Source organism: Sylvia atricapilla, chromosome 9 (assembly GCF_009819655.1).
Source record: "Sylvia atricapilla isolate bSylAtr1 chromosome 9, bSylAtr1.pri, whole genome shotgun sequence".
Lineage (NCBI taxonomy): Eukaryota > Metazoa > Chordata > Aves > Passeriformes > Sylviidae > Sylvia > Sylvia atricapilla.
In genome coordinates this window covers 13,821,897-13,835,590 of record NC_089148.1, presented here as the reverse complement: position 1 = coordinate 13,835,590, position 13,694 = coordinate 13,821,897, and the positions used below count along the sequence as shown (strand labels likewise).

At 49.5% G+C, this 13,694-nt stretch overlaps 2 protein-coding genes across 2 annotated transcripts in view; one reads left to right on the top strand and one right to left on the bottom strand.

Annotated features, from left to right (window-relative positions):
• The window catches only part of PRDX1 (peroxiredoxin 1), a 354,741-nt gene that overhangs the window by 32,986 nt on the left and 308,061 nt on the right, over window positions 1-13,694 (bottom strand). The gene's annotated exons all lie outside the window — the stretch shown is intronic.
• NASP (nuclear autoantigenic sperm protein) lies at window positions 249-11,266 on the top strand. The gene is made up of 15 exons (XM_066324959.1): window positions 249-423; window positions 1,162-1,212; window positions 1,879-1,989; window positions 2,480-2,560; window positions 2,718-2,815; window positions 3,550-4,308; window positions 6,113-6,195; window positions 7,095-7,171; window positions 7,304-7,377; window positions 8,330-8,518; window positions 8,739-8,905; window positions 9,326-9,379; window positions 9,473-9,544; window positions 10,463-10,597; window positions 11,092-11,266. The coding sequence occupies exons 1-15, from the start codon at window positions 362-364 to the stop codon at window positions 11,143-11,145; spliced, it is 2,067 nt and encodes a 688-aa protein (XP_066181056.1). The 5' UTR covers window positions 249-361; the 3' UTR covers window positions 11,146-11,266.

The following is a 13,694-nucleotide window of genomic DNA, read 5'->3' as shown; positions in this document are numbered from 1 at the left end:
GGGCTTCCTCAGCTGGAAGAGGCCGAGGGGGGTGCAGAGCCCGGGCCGGGCTGCCGGAGCCTCCCAGGCTCCAGGCTGGGGCTGAGGGGCTCCCACGGCCGGGCTGTGAGGACTGCACCTCCCGGCATGCCCCGCGGGACTCCGCCTCCTTCATCGGCACTACACTTCCCAGCGCGCCCCGCGTGGCAGCGCCCCCGGCGTCCCGTGGCGGGGCGGGCGCGCAGCCTGCCGGGAGCGGTAGTCCCCCCGCGGCGCGCGCGCGCCGCCAGGCGGGCCGGGGCGTGTCCTCGGGGGTATATAGCCAGCCGGAGGGGCAGGGGGCTGCACTCTGCCGTCGCCGCCCCTCTCTCCAGCAGCTTCTATGCAATCCTCGGCTATCGCCGCTTCCCCCTGCGTTGAGCCCGCGCCGGCCTCCCAGACTAGGTAGGGCCGCGCGGGCTGGCCCCGGTTACGCTGTGTGCGTGTCGGGGACGGGGGGCATCAGGGGAGGGGGGCCGCCTTCGGGCCGCAGGGTACCGGGAGGGGATGGGGGGGTAAGGGGGGCCGGATTTCCTTAGGGGGAGGGCTGGGGGTACTGGTCGGGCTGGCGAAGCGGCTCCCCCTCCTCCCCCCTTTCCTCCTCGCCGGCGGTGGTACCTGCCTTCCCCGTCGTCCCCCCCCCATGCCGCCTGTACCTGCCTCCGCCGTCCCCCCCTGCCGGCGGTGGTACGTGCCGCCGCCCCGCTCCTCCGGCGCCAGCTGGGCCCGCGCGGCTCGCGCGGATCCACCACGTGACCGCTGTGCGGCCGCCGCCATCTTTGTTGGGGGCAGTCGACGCCGCGGGGCGGGCTGGGGGAGGGGGCGGGCGTCACGTGACCGGCGGCCCGTGAGGAGCCGCCGCCGGGGTTTGGCGCCAAGGGCGGTGGGCGGGGCCCGCGGAAGGCGGGAAAGGTCCCATTGTCTGAGGGGGACCGGCCGGGAAGGGCCTGACAGAGCTCCTCACAGCTTCCCCTCGGACAATAAACACCAAACTGAGGAGCCTGAGCCCGCTCGGGGTGGGTGGGCACCTCTGGTCCCGACTGCTGGTGCTGGTTTCACACCTCGGAGAGCTCAGCTCGTGCCGTGAAATGGGTGGCCGGTTCTAAACGTGAATTAAGAAAACATTCGATTTTCTGTTTGCAGGATGGAAGAGGAACTGGCAGCTCCTTCCACGTCCACAGACAAGACAGACAGGTGAGATGGGAGTTGGAGCTGTCAATTATCAAATAACACAAAATCCTGGAGTTACTGAGTGAAACACGAAGGTCACCCCTCAGATCGATTCTTACACTTGGAGTTTAACTCCCATGCATGCTGTAGGTGCTGAAAACCTGTGCTCGCCAGTGGTTTGCACAAGTCTAGTGCAGTAAGACCCTTTTAGGGACTGATACATGCAAAAATACCAGCTGTTCCTGAAGTTTTTTGGCTTTTAATTAGTGCTGGAGAGGCACAAGTATGCAGCTGGCATGTGATATATGGTATATCTCTGTGGGTAGCTCCTGTTGTCCCAGTCTGAGATGCTGGGCTGAACCTTCTGGAAGTGAAGCTGTGCAACTTGCACTAAATTGAAACTGACACTTGCATCTGCTATTCTTCTCAGATGCACTGTGCTGTCCTATGAAAAGTTTTAGCTTGAGTTTATTGTTCTTTTTCTTGATTTAGCATTGGAGCCTGAAACACTGCCGCTCTGTGGTGTGTTGGAACAATCAGTTGTTTCAGATTTACACAAACAAAACCAAACAAAACCTGCCTATCCTGGTAGTTCCAACCACTTCTATAAAGCAGACCAGGTTTTGAGAGCTGAAATTACTGTGAAAAACTAACAGAATCCTTTATTTGATTTATTTCCCCTTCCTCCAGTATGGATGTGGATGGAGAATCAAAGAAACTATTGGGTTTGGGACAGAAGCACTTGGTAATGGGAAATATTCCAGCTGCTGTGAATGCGTTCCAGGAAGCTGCGAGCTTACTGTGAGTAGTGGAATGTTCTGTGTGTTTTTGCTGGGTTTGGGCTTCAGCTTGGCTGTTCTGATACGGATTATGCTAGAAAGATTAGGATTTTTACCTAATATGTTTATAATTTATAGTGCAGCTGAGCCGGGGTCAGACTAAAGTCACCCATGAGTTGGACAGTAGTTGATGTGTAGTTTAGGTAGCTTTTGTGATAGGCATTACCAGCAGAGTTCCCTAAGGAGGGAAAGGGATTCAATAGTTTATTGTGCAGGTGTCTTCTCTAGTAACTTCTTCACTAGTCTTGATCAGTCTCTGTGAATGGTACTTTTGGGTTATAGGTTAATTTCAGTTGGGTGTTTGAAAGCCATATCTGAGAAACACTCAATATCTGTTTAAAGCAACGAGATATGAGCCAAGAAAGTGATCCCTTTGTCGAGGAGTATTTAATATGTAAGTTCACATATCCAAATCTAAAGCAGGCACAGACAAATAATTATTATTTTTGCAGGGGTAAAAAGTACGGTGAGACAGCGGATGAGTGTGCAGAAGCTTTTTTTTACTATGGAAAATCTCTCCTGGAGTTGGCAAGGTACAGTGACAGTTTGTCGTTTAGTGAAGAGTATCTGGTGTTCACTCCTTTACGGACAGGATTGCCCGGGGTGGGATGGGCTGTGGCATTGCAGCTCGGGCGGTTCAAATGATGGTATTAAAAGATCCAAGGGATAACAAAGTCCTATTTCCTTTAGAATGGAAAATGGTGTGCTGGGAAATGCCTTAGAAGGGGTGCAGGTGGAAGAGGAAGGAGAAAAAGCAGAAGATGAGTCTGCATTGCCAGCTGCTGATGGTATGTAAAACTGCCTGCCCTGCCATGGAGGCATCAGACTGTGTTTTCTTGTTGGAATGATCCAAGTTTAGTCCATTGGTATCTTGGGTTTCCTGAATCGTTCTACTGAAACTCTTGGCAGTATGAACGGACTCTGTTTCTGTTTGGCTTTTTTTAGTCTTGCTTGCCTAAAGATGAGCAAAACCTGTAAAGCATCTGGAAGGAGCTAGTCACTGAAAGCATGTGTAAAGGGTCACCAGGTGTCTGTGTCCTGAAACACTGCATTCAAACTTGCTTTCTTAAGCTTCACCGCTGGTCCCAACTGCTTTGTAACCTTGTAGCAGTACAGTGTGTGTAGTCCCACAGGTCAGAGTCTATACAAAGTCCCAAGAACAGTGGCTATTTTATACTGCCTGCAGCTGGAGAGAATGCAGGAATTCCTGTCCATCCAGACTGTTAAAGCACTGGCACCTCTTGCTTAGCTGTGACTAAAATCGCTGCACAACCGCACACTGCTTGAGCGGCCGCTTGCAATGCTGCAGTCTGGGGAAGGGGAAGGGACTGGCTTAGATCGAGTGGCTATGTTGGTTGTGTCCTAATTCCTTATACTTGGACAACAAAGCTTTTAGGAATGCCATCCAACTTGGTAAGAAGCCAACACACTGGAGGGTCTTGAGGGTGGTGTTGTCAGTGCCCTTTAATGTCTTTATCTAAACTAAACTCGAAGAAATGTTTATGCTTCCTCAATCATATAGAAGAAGCAAGGGAGGAGTTGAGAGAACAGGTTTATAACGCCATGGGGGAAGAGGCCAAAAAGTCCACGGGAGAGTCTACAGTACTATCTGAGAAGGAAATCAAAGAAGAGAATGTTGAAATGAAATATATTACAGAAGAGGAACCCAGAGAAGCTGCTGCTGACAAGGATGCAAAGTCTGAAGAGGCTGAAGAGAAGACTGAGATTTCTGTGGGAAAAGAAGAAACTTCAGAAGAGCAGAAGCAGGTGCCTGTGAAAGAGGAGGCAGCTGTGGAAGAGAAGGAGGTAGAAAAAGAGCAGAAGACAGTGTCTGAGGACAAGGTAGAGAAGGCAGCTGAGGAAAAGGAGAGAACAACAGAAGTGTCAGAGCAGAAGGAGGCAAAGGCAGCTGGGGAAGAGGCTGAAGCAGGTGAAGTGGCTGTGGAAGAGAAGGCAGAAGCACAGGCAGCAGCTGCTGTGGAACAGAAAGAAGCTGCAGAAGGAGATGCAGAAGTGGCTGAACAGAAGAAGGCAGAAGAGAAAAGAGAGTCTGTAGAGACAGTTACAGAAGAGAAACCAGAAACAGGTGAATCTGAAGAGACAGAGTCCTCAAAGGAGCCTGTGCCTACAGAGGGCAAAGAGCCACCTAATGACATGAAAGAAAAGGCCGAAGTTGCTGCTAAGGTAGAGAAAGAGGAAAAGAAAGATGACCTGATGGAAGAGGGTGAAGGTGCTAAGGTAGAAAAAGAAGAGAAAGATGACGTGATGGAAGAGGGAGAAGGTAACACTGAGAGGAGAAAAGTACTTGTGGGTGGATGACTTGATGGATTTGGCTAACAATGGGTAAAAAGTGTTCCATTCAGAATTTTCTGTTTGCCTTAGAATGAGGAAAAGGCACAGTAAAGGGGCTCTTGAAGGACTTTACATACAAGTAAAGTTTCAAGGAATAGTGAATAGTCTTAGTTTCTCTAGACTAACGCTTAACTAACTGCAAAGCAAGTCTTACTTGAAAGCAAACTGACAGCCCTGTGAAATGTGTAAGTAATGGCTAGGCTGGTGGAGAATACTGAATGGATGTTCACTTGCATGCATCTGGGTGTATTGCACTAACCTTCACATAACTTGAAGCACAAATTGCCTCTGGTTGTAGCTGTGTTTTATTTTAAAATAGTGAAAAGACAAGAACAGCTGAACACATAAAGTAGTAAAGTTACTTCTGGTGGAGGAAAGAAACTCTTTATTTGGGTCTTTTTGAGGGTCATTGTCAGGAGAATTTAGTTGGAAAATCTAAACTTGATTTGCTGAAGGCTTATTGCTGCTCTAGTACAGTCTTCTGGCTGTCCAGCTTCTGCCCTTCTGCTTCCCTGCTTCATTATAGCTGTTTCTAGGGCTCTGTTCAATAAGACTTGCACCCTTTGCTGCAGCAGTATTTTGGTGCCTCAGTGGCCTGTGTCTTCTATTCCACAAGTTAATTGATGAACTGTAATTGCAACTTTGCTTGTCAGTAACTCATCTTCACAGGCAATGCCTTACTTCAGGAGTGGCAGATGTTCAGACTAAATAGTTCTGGACCCTGGAAGGATTTGTTCTGCTAAGCATAGTGGTGGAGCAGTGACCTAACAGGGTGTCTGTGTGGAGAGAGGATGACTGAAAATAAACTAAGAGTAGTTACCTGCTCCTCACCGTAAGTGCTGAAAGGCTGTTTATGCACACATACTGCTGCTCTTTGTCCCAAGTCTGGGATTGTGAGGGCCCTCTGGTACATCCTGGTCTGGTGCTGTGCCATTCCAAACTCTCCCACTACATAAATATTAGCTTCCTGACATCTCTTCTGTTTTACCTTTATACAAGGTGTCTTCATGTTTACAGGTTTGGCCCTCTCAGTGGTGGGTGTGTGCTGGGAGTTGGACTAGTGAGTTCACAGGCTCTCTAGTCCCTCCTAGTCAAGCTCCTGTTCTGGAATTAGCCAGAGGTTGTGATACAGGAGTTAAGTGTGTGACTTTAGCCTGCAGACCAGCCAGTGCTCTGAAGTTATTGCCCATATTCCTTCACTGCACATTTTCCCAAAATGCCTTCTGCTGGAAGAGCAGATGATGTGATGCTCCTGCATAGAGTCAAAAGTCTAATTAGTACTACACAAGAGGAAGTTCATTAACATTGACACTTAAATGCCTGACATGAGGATCATGAACTCAAAGAGACTAATTTGTGTGCAGCTTGGCAGCTATCTTGCTGAAAACACTGAGGTTCTGTTACATGAAGTTCAGCAGCTGGCAGGTACATCTAGGGCTGCCCAGGATCTTGTGGCTTCAGTGAGAGCTGACAACAGATTTGTGAGAGCTAAATTCAAAGTTTCTGTTGTAGATAGTAAGAAGTTGAACTTATGGACTGCTTTAATCTACAGTGCTGAACAGTTTCAGCAAGATGGCTGCTGATGCTGAGACTTTAATGTATCTGCTCTTCTTACATCACACCTCTAACCTGTCACTGGAAGGATAAGGGTTGGATATAACATATTCTGCCTGACTCCAGGTCCAGCAAGCACAGTAACAAGAAGTGTCCTCATGCATCTACTTGCCTTCTAGAAACAGAAGAATCTGAAGAGGAAGATAAAGAAAATGATAAAGCTGAGGATGATAAGGAGAATGAATTGACAGTGGAAGACAAGGTGAGGTTGCTGAGGTCTGACACCAGTGCTCATGGAGGAATGCAGTATTAGGCCTAAATATGATATTGATGTCCTTCTAAAAGCTCTTTTTTTATTTTTAGTTCTGTGTAAGAAAATACTTCTGAAAGCCAGTATTGCCTAAGAATGGCCAATGCTAGTCCTAGTCTGCATTGTAGCATCTTGCTCAGTTGTGTCTGTAAACTTGGGTTTATTCAGCTGCTCTGACACAAATGCTTGTGGTGTGCTGAGCTAACGTGGCCTGGTGGTGCAGGGGCAGGCAGAGCTGTTCCAGCCTGTCACTGGAGTTAATTCTCTTGGTACAGTTAATTCTCTGCTTGTCTGGTTGTTTTACTGTCCATGCTGAAGTCTCCTGGTCTGGTAAGTTGTGATTGGGATGGGAATTGTTTGAGAAGTCTGGTGCTCCTCAAACCTGAGATATGCATTGATGAGGCAGTCAAAACACCTGGAAAAATCTGCAACCTTGTAGAGTGGCACTAAGCATGTGAGATAACTGTCTGTCCCTTTCTCAGACTATTCTAATAAAGTTCAAAGGCTCATTTTAAAAGCTGGACTGTCAACTTTATTTGGTTCATCTAAAGAGAACTGTACCCAAGATCTTGCTTTTGAGATAATACTGGCACCTGGTGCCCTGTTATTTTGAGAAAAAAAATTTAAATATATCACAGAACAATGAGAGTTCATGTTCCATTGAAACATCTTTACTCCAGGCAATGTCTTGGTTGATGCAAGAACCTCATCTGCATTTTTTTTTTCTTCTGGGTGGTGAAATGTTTACCTCTTGCAAAAACTAGTTTCTAGATAAAACTGCTTTAGTGATGGTGTTTGATGTGATCTATGTCCAAGTCACTTAATCTGTCATGCACTTCTGGTCTTTACAGGAAAGTGAGGAGGATGAAATTGGCAATCTTGAGCTAGCCTGGGACATGCTGGATTTAGCAAAAGTCATTTACAAGAGGTAAAGACTAAAGTTTTAATTCGGGTATATGCCACAGAAACTCAGTGTAAATTGGACAGTGGCATAGCCAGTTAGAGAATGTGACATGCTTTGATCAGGATTTGAAAACTTTTTTTTTTTTCCATACTGTAGACAAGAAACAAAAGAAGCTCAGCTCCATGCAGCTCAAGCTCATCTGAAGTTAGGAGAAGTTAGCATTGAATCTGGTAAGTAATGTTAATTCTCATGTGCAAAGTGTTTGGTTCTACTTTCTGTCACTGGGATTTGTGCTTTAAAATGAGTAGATGTAAGTTAAGGCTGTCAGGATAAGAAAAAATTGGACTGATCATGATACTTGCAGCCATGTGAGGAGCTTAGGAAGTAATGATTGGTGCCTTAAATAGGATAGTCTGTGCTTTTGCAGAGCAGTGGAAAAAAAGTTTGAATGAGAAGCAGTGTGTTGCCAGATCAAAACCAGCTTTCTGTTCTGCTTTCTGAAGTGACCAAACCTTGCTTGTGAACTTGAGAGACTTACTGAAGTTGTCGTGAGAAGTAGTTGACTCTCCTAGACCTTCCCAAATCCTAGGTTATAGTCAGGAAAGACTCTGAAAAAGGGAGTGGGAAGCAAGTCCCAGGTTTGTTCCTTGTAACGTGTCACTTGCCTTTCATTTAAAAATGTGTTTTAATCTTGTTAAATCCAAATGCACGCTTTCTCTGGGGCAGGCATTGGAAATAATCCAGCAGGTTTCTGGGCCAGGGTTACAGAACAAGGGTTGTGGCTTATGTCACTAGAGCACATTTGGGGAGAGCTTGGTAGGATGGTAGCACTGTCCTTTGCTCTAGATCCATGTTGCAGTTGTGACCAATTACATTCAGCTGCTGGTAGAAGGTAAAGCAGGAGGATTTGATGCCTGCTTTGACTTGGCTGCTCGGTTTCCTGTGCTAAAATACATAAAGCACTTTTGAGAACCAGAGGAGCTGGCCTAGGCAGTCTCTCAGGGGAGGCAGAGTTGTCACCTGATGGTCTGAAAGCAGCCCAGCCTTGCTGTGTTCAGGGGTGCTTCTGTTTGCAGACTGTATAATGTGTAACAAAACAGGGAGTAGCCAAACCAGGGTTTAGATGGTGCTGCTGTGGATAATTACTGAAGTTTGTAAAAACCTTGTGGCTTTCTCCTGTAGAAAACTACACACAGGCCATAGAGGAGTTCCAGGCCTGCCTGGCCCTGCAGCAGAAGTACCTGGAGGCTCACGACCGGCTGCTGGCTGAGAGCCATTACCAGCTGGCCCTGGCCTACCACTACAACAGTGACTTCGACCAGGCCGTGCTGCAGTTCGGGAAGTCCATGGAGGTCATAGACAAGAGACTGGGTATGTGGAATTCTGAAGTTGCCTAGTGAGTTTTCACAAGGCAAAGTAGTGAGGCGTGCTCATTGTCTGCTGTGTCGTGTTATATCTGAAAGTGGGGACAGGCTACACCAAGGGCAGAATTGTTGAAACTGTTTGTTAGCAGATAGTTGCCTCTGGATGTTGATAACTGGACAGTTACTTTGTCTTGAGGTGTTGTGCCCTGATAACTGTTTCACTGCAGCAATTCTGACTGAGAGAATAAAGAAGGCAGACACTGGGTCCCCTGAGGACGAGAAGGAGATAGAAGAACTGAAGGGGCTGCTTCCTGAGATTAAAGAGAAGATAGAAGATTCAAAGGAATCACAGAAGAGTGCAAAAGTAGCTGAGCTAGGACTGAAAGCAACTCTGGTGAGTGTGTCCTGTGGTTTCCTTTTGACCCAACCCTTCGTCCAGTTGAACTTAGAGTAAATCAGTAAAGGGAGGAGCTCAGACTTGATCAGGGGCTGGTGGTTGCTCACAGGTGTTACCAGGCTGTGGTTGTGAGAAGGAAACTGAGGCAGCTGACATCTAAAGAGGATATTTATGAAGAGTCCCGATAGTAATTGTTCCAAGCTAAACAGGAACTTGAGAGGCTTCTGTGGCATTTAATGTATCAAGGCTGGAAATGATGGCTCAGGCAAATGTGGAGCTCACATTACCTCTGTCCTGTGCAGAATCCAGTGTTGGGATGTGAAGGGCTTGGGCTTTCTGCATCTCACTAAGTTCACATGTATCTCCTACCACAGTCTGTATCTGTATCACAGTCCATTTTTTTCTGCTTTTCTTAAGGTTGGAACTACATCTGGCTTTGCACAAAGTGAAGACAGTGGTTCTGTGTCCACAGTAAGTTAATCTAAAATAAATGCTGTTAATTCTCATCTGCTCTAAGGACTACTGGTTACTCTTGCTCATGTGTCAATGTCTGTCTTGTAACAGGTTCCAGTAAGAAAAGGAGCTGATGGTGCATCTCAGTGTGTAACAGACATTTCTCATCTGGTCAGGAAAAAGGTGAGTCCAGAAGTGACTAGTTAAACAAGCAGTTTGTTAAAGTACTACTGGCTTGCTCTGTGTAATTGGATTTTTCTTAAAAGTATTTTTATTCTTAGTTGTATAATGGGAAAACACTCCAAAAGTAAAACCTGTAGTGTATGAAACTCCTTTCCACTGGGAACCAAGCAGTGTGGGAACCATCTGGCCTCCAGGAGACCATTTTTGGTGGTTCAGTACCCTGCCTGACCCACACTGATACAAATCTGACCCCCTTGCGTGGCTTCTGCAACGTTCCCTGCAGAAGAGCTTCCTCTGCTGAGGACCTTCAAGAGCAGCAGGGTCACCTGCAGATCCCAAGGAAATGGCAGGCAACCAGGCTGGGCTAGCTTTCCTTCTTTTCAAAAGGAAATTGGGACTTGGACTTAAAAAATAGTAATGCCACACTAGTCGTAACTAACTCTTAAGGAGATCAGATATTGAGAACTTGGTTCCTTTAAGTATTATGTGTTCTCTAGAAATGTTTGCTGATAAAAACTAAGATCTTATAGGGGGTGCTCTCAGTTTTATGTTGCCTCTGGTCCATTGGCCTGTCAGTTCTGGTGTGCCTGGAGTGATTTGGAGCTGCTTTAGGTGGTTTCAGATGTTGTATATCCCCTAAGTCTAGCCTGGAACTGTTACAGGCTCGGTGGTTGCACCTTTCCTTGCCAGACTGTAACCAAGAATAACTCAGTTCTGGCACCCAAAGTGTCACTGTGGTCAAGACTTGGTGTCAGAGCCTCAAAGCTCTCGTTAAACCCCAACACTGAGGGGTCTGTCCTGAGCCTGGCAAGCAGGGGTTGGGTAGATGATGTGCAGTGACATCTAATGCTAAGCTTTTCAAAAGTGTTTAAACTTTGATTTGTACTTAGTGGAAATTATAAACAATTTTGTCTTCAGAGGAAACCAGAGGAGGAGACTCATCAGGGAGGCGATGAAGCCAAGAAATCTAAACTAGAACCGGCCGTCAATGGTGGTGGTGGTGGGGACCCTGTCCCCAGTGGAAATGAGGTTGTGGAAAAAATGGAAGAGGAGGTGGGCAGCTGAGCCTGGAGTCTGGGCTGTACTTTGTTTTATTTCCCCACCTCTCTGTTCAGGGATTGTTCTGTGCCTGGTAGATGAACTGGTTTTATTGCCTGCTGTCCTTCACAAGGTTTCCCAGATCAGATGAATATTCCTAGTGGGCAAGATGCATGTTGTACCATGGTGCTGACCCTGTGTGGGCTGGACAGATCCAGCTGTGGAACCTTGTCACTTGTGGGATGGGACAGAGACAGGTTCTGGGTTGTTTTTTGCGGTGCTCAACTCCAGCACAGAGTCTTCCCCCATTTTCTAACATTTCTTGAGTTCATTACTTACCCCTGGACTGCACTTGTTACTGTCAGTGCTTTAGGGTTATGTTGGGCTCTGGAGACTTGCAAAGCTCACATAGTTAAGTCTTCAAATTACAGAACCCTTGGGCTGCTGCATGAGTTGGTGCTGCAAGACTGTCTTGTCTTTTAAAAACAAACCCTTATGTTCTCTTTTAGACAGAGAAAAGGCCACAAGCAGGATCAGGGGCTGCAGTTGAAAGCACAGTATGATAATGATTCTTTAACCTTGGACACTCCTCTCCTCCTTACAAGGAAAATGGTTTTGTATATAGTGTATTTTTTCACTTTTTGGCAACTTTTGTATGACTTCAATAAAGATTGTAAGCAAATAGTCCCTGTCTTGACCTTCCTTCTGTGGCAGGTTCCAGCCTCTGCTCCTGGCTGTCCCCCTGGGCTGCAGGTCTCAACCCTGGCCCACTGCTGGGCTCATGCTCCCTTTAGCTTCAGCATTTCCGCCCACATCTGCCTGCTTAAGGCAGGAGCAGAGCATTGGATGGACCAGGTCTGGCTGCTGCAGAGGAGGAGAGCATTGCCTGAACTTCACTGTCTTGTCCAGGGATCTGGCATTGTTTCCTTCTGGGGCCTTGTCACAGCTGGGGCTGTGTTTTGTTCATTCAAGGCTGAGCCTGAAGTGGGTTCTGATAGTGCCTCCCTCAGCTTTGAGCAGCCTACAGATGGTGGGAAAGGCTGATAAAGGCTTTGTTGCTATGTGGTTTTATCTCTGCTTTGTACCCAGGAGGGGATGCAGAAGCAGGTGCTGCTGGTTTGAGGCAGGAGCAGGGCTCTCGCCTGAGCCAGCCTGCGTGCCTAGGTGGGATGGAACCTTGCCCTGAGATATGTGTGTATAAAAAAAGGCCAAGAAGTTAAGAGCAGTGAGCTGAAGCCTTTTATTAAACATGTAGCACAGGGTCTCTTGACACTTTGCAAAGCTGGCTGTTCCCTTTGCTGATTCCCAGGGCTGAGCTATGCCTGCCCTGGGTTAGGCTTTCTCTACGGAGGGCTGGATGTGGGGATGTGCCTGAGGGCAGGGAATTTACTGTGCCCCTCTGTGCCTGCTGCCTGTCCCCAAACCACCACTGTGAGCAGGAGTGGTGGAACCACTCTTGTGGCTGTGGGCTCTGTCCTGAGGTGGGGGTTGAGCTGTGTAACTCAGTTTGCTGCTGGCCTGGGGCTTTGCCTGTCCTTTTCCTGCTGAAATGCCCCAGAGCGTCTTTGGTCTCAGCAGTGATCCCGTCCACTTCCACCCACCCCAGCACTGTGGGATCCTGGTACCAACTGCACAATTGGTTCCTGAACCCAGCTGCAGCTCGAACACAGGTTTTGCCATCCCTTCATCACCTTCATCACAGTTACCAAAGCCCCAGTTTGCCGCAGGGTGGTGGAGAGGGTGGCAGGGCAGGCCAGTGGGGCCATGGCCTGTTCCTGGCTCACCTTCGGAGAGCCCTGTCCTGTGCTGGGGGCTCCTGAGCAGGAGGAGGGTCCTCCAGGGCCACAAAGGGGCTGAGGGGCAGTCCAGGGGCCACATGGCCTGTGGGTCTGCCAGGCCCCAGTGCTGGCTCGGGGGGCTCCTGGGAAAGGAAAAAAGTGATGTCAAGGCGAAGAGGGACCTGGCACGGTGGGAGCTGCCTGTCCATCCCCTTACATGTGGCATTGGGTGTGCAGAACAAATCACAGCCCTGGTCCAGCACTGCTGGAGACTCACCTCCTGCCCCAGTGGCTCTGTCCCCAAGTGCAGCAAAGGAAGCTGTTCCCAAATGTCCCCAGACTTGTACCTCCACCCCCATCATCCCATCCCAGCTGGAAGCTCAATCCCGGTTACCCTCTGCTCTCCTTGGAGAGCTGGAAATGGCGCTGGGCTGAGGCTCTTACCATGAAAAGTTCTGGCACAGCCAGGGCTGGTGGCAGTGGGGGGGCTATAGGGCGTGGGAAGACACGGGGGTGCAGCCACGGCCTCGTCTGCTCCGCGCGGCATCGCAGCATTCCCACCTCTGCCTGGAGCCGGGCCAGTTCCTCCGTGTGCCGCTGGGCTGCCCGTGAGCCTGGCAACAGGATTTCCGTACCGTGGCGTTTACAGCAGCCATCCTCCCGGCACCTCACCAGGCCCGTGTTCAGGGCCCCAGGGGACCGGGACTCTCCCTGCTCACTGCAGAGAGCCCACACCGAGCTGCAGCTCCCTCCACTTGCCAATATTCCCAGGAGCCATGTCCAGCCCGGGGCTCTGATGCTGCAACCATAGAGGCAGGTGCGGTCTGTGGGGTGCAGATGAGGGACCCATCACCTACCAGCATCTACTCTTCTCTCTCTTCTGACCTTCAGTGCCAACAGTTCATCTTCCAGCCGCCGGTTCTCCAGCTCCACGGCCAGCAGTGCCTCATCCAGACCGTGCGTGCCCGTGCCGGGGCCCTCTGCAGGCACAGCCGGGGGTGCCTCAGGCGCCGGCCGCGGGGCCGTGAGGGGGGACAGGCCTGGGCCTGGTGCTGGCGCTTACCCATCTGCCTGCCTCTGCGCAGCCCCGCGGTTCCTTTCTCCAGCACTGTGGCCTCCAGCTGGAGGTGGAGGAGCTGCTCCAGGACGGCCGGGTCGTGTCCCCCGGCACGCAGGTACGACAGCCTCAGCGCCCTGCCGGAGCCCCGGATCAGCCACGGCCAGGGCTGGGCCGGCACTCGGCTGGGAGCTGCCATCGCCCACAGACCTCACCTGGCCTCGGCCGTGAGCGGCCCCGCGGGCGGCAGGAGGGTGTCGAGGTGGAGGGTGGCCCT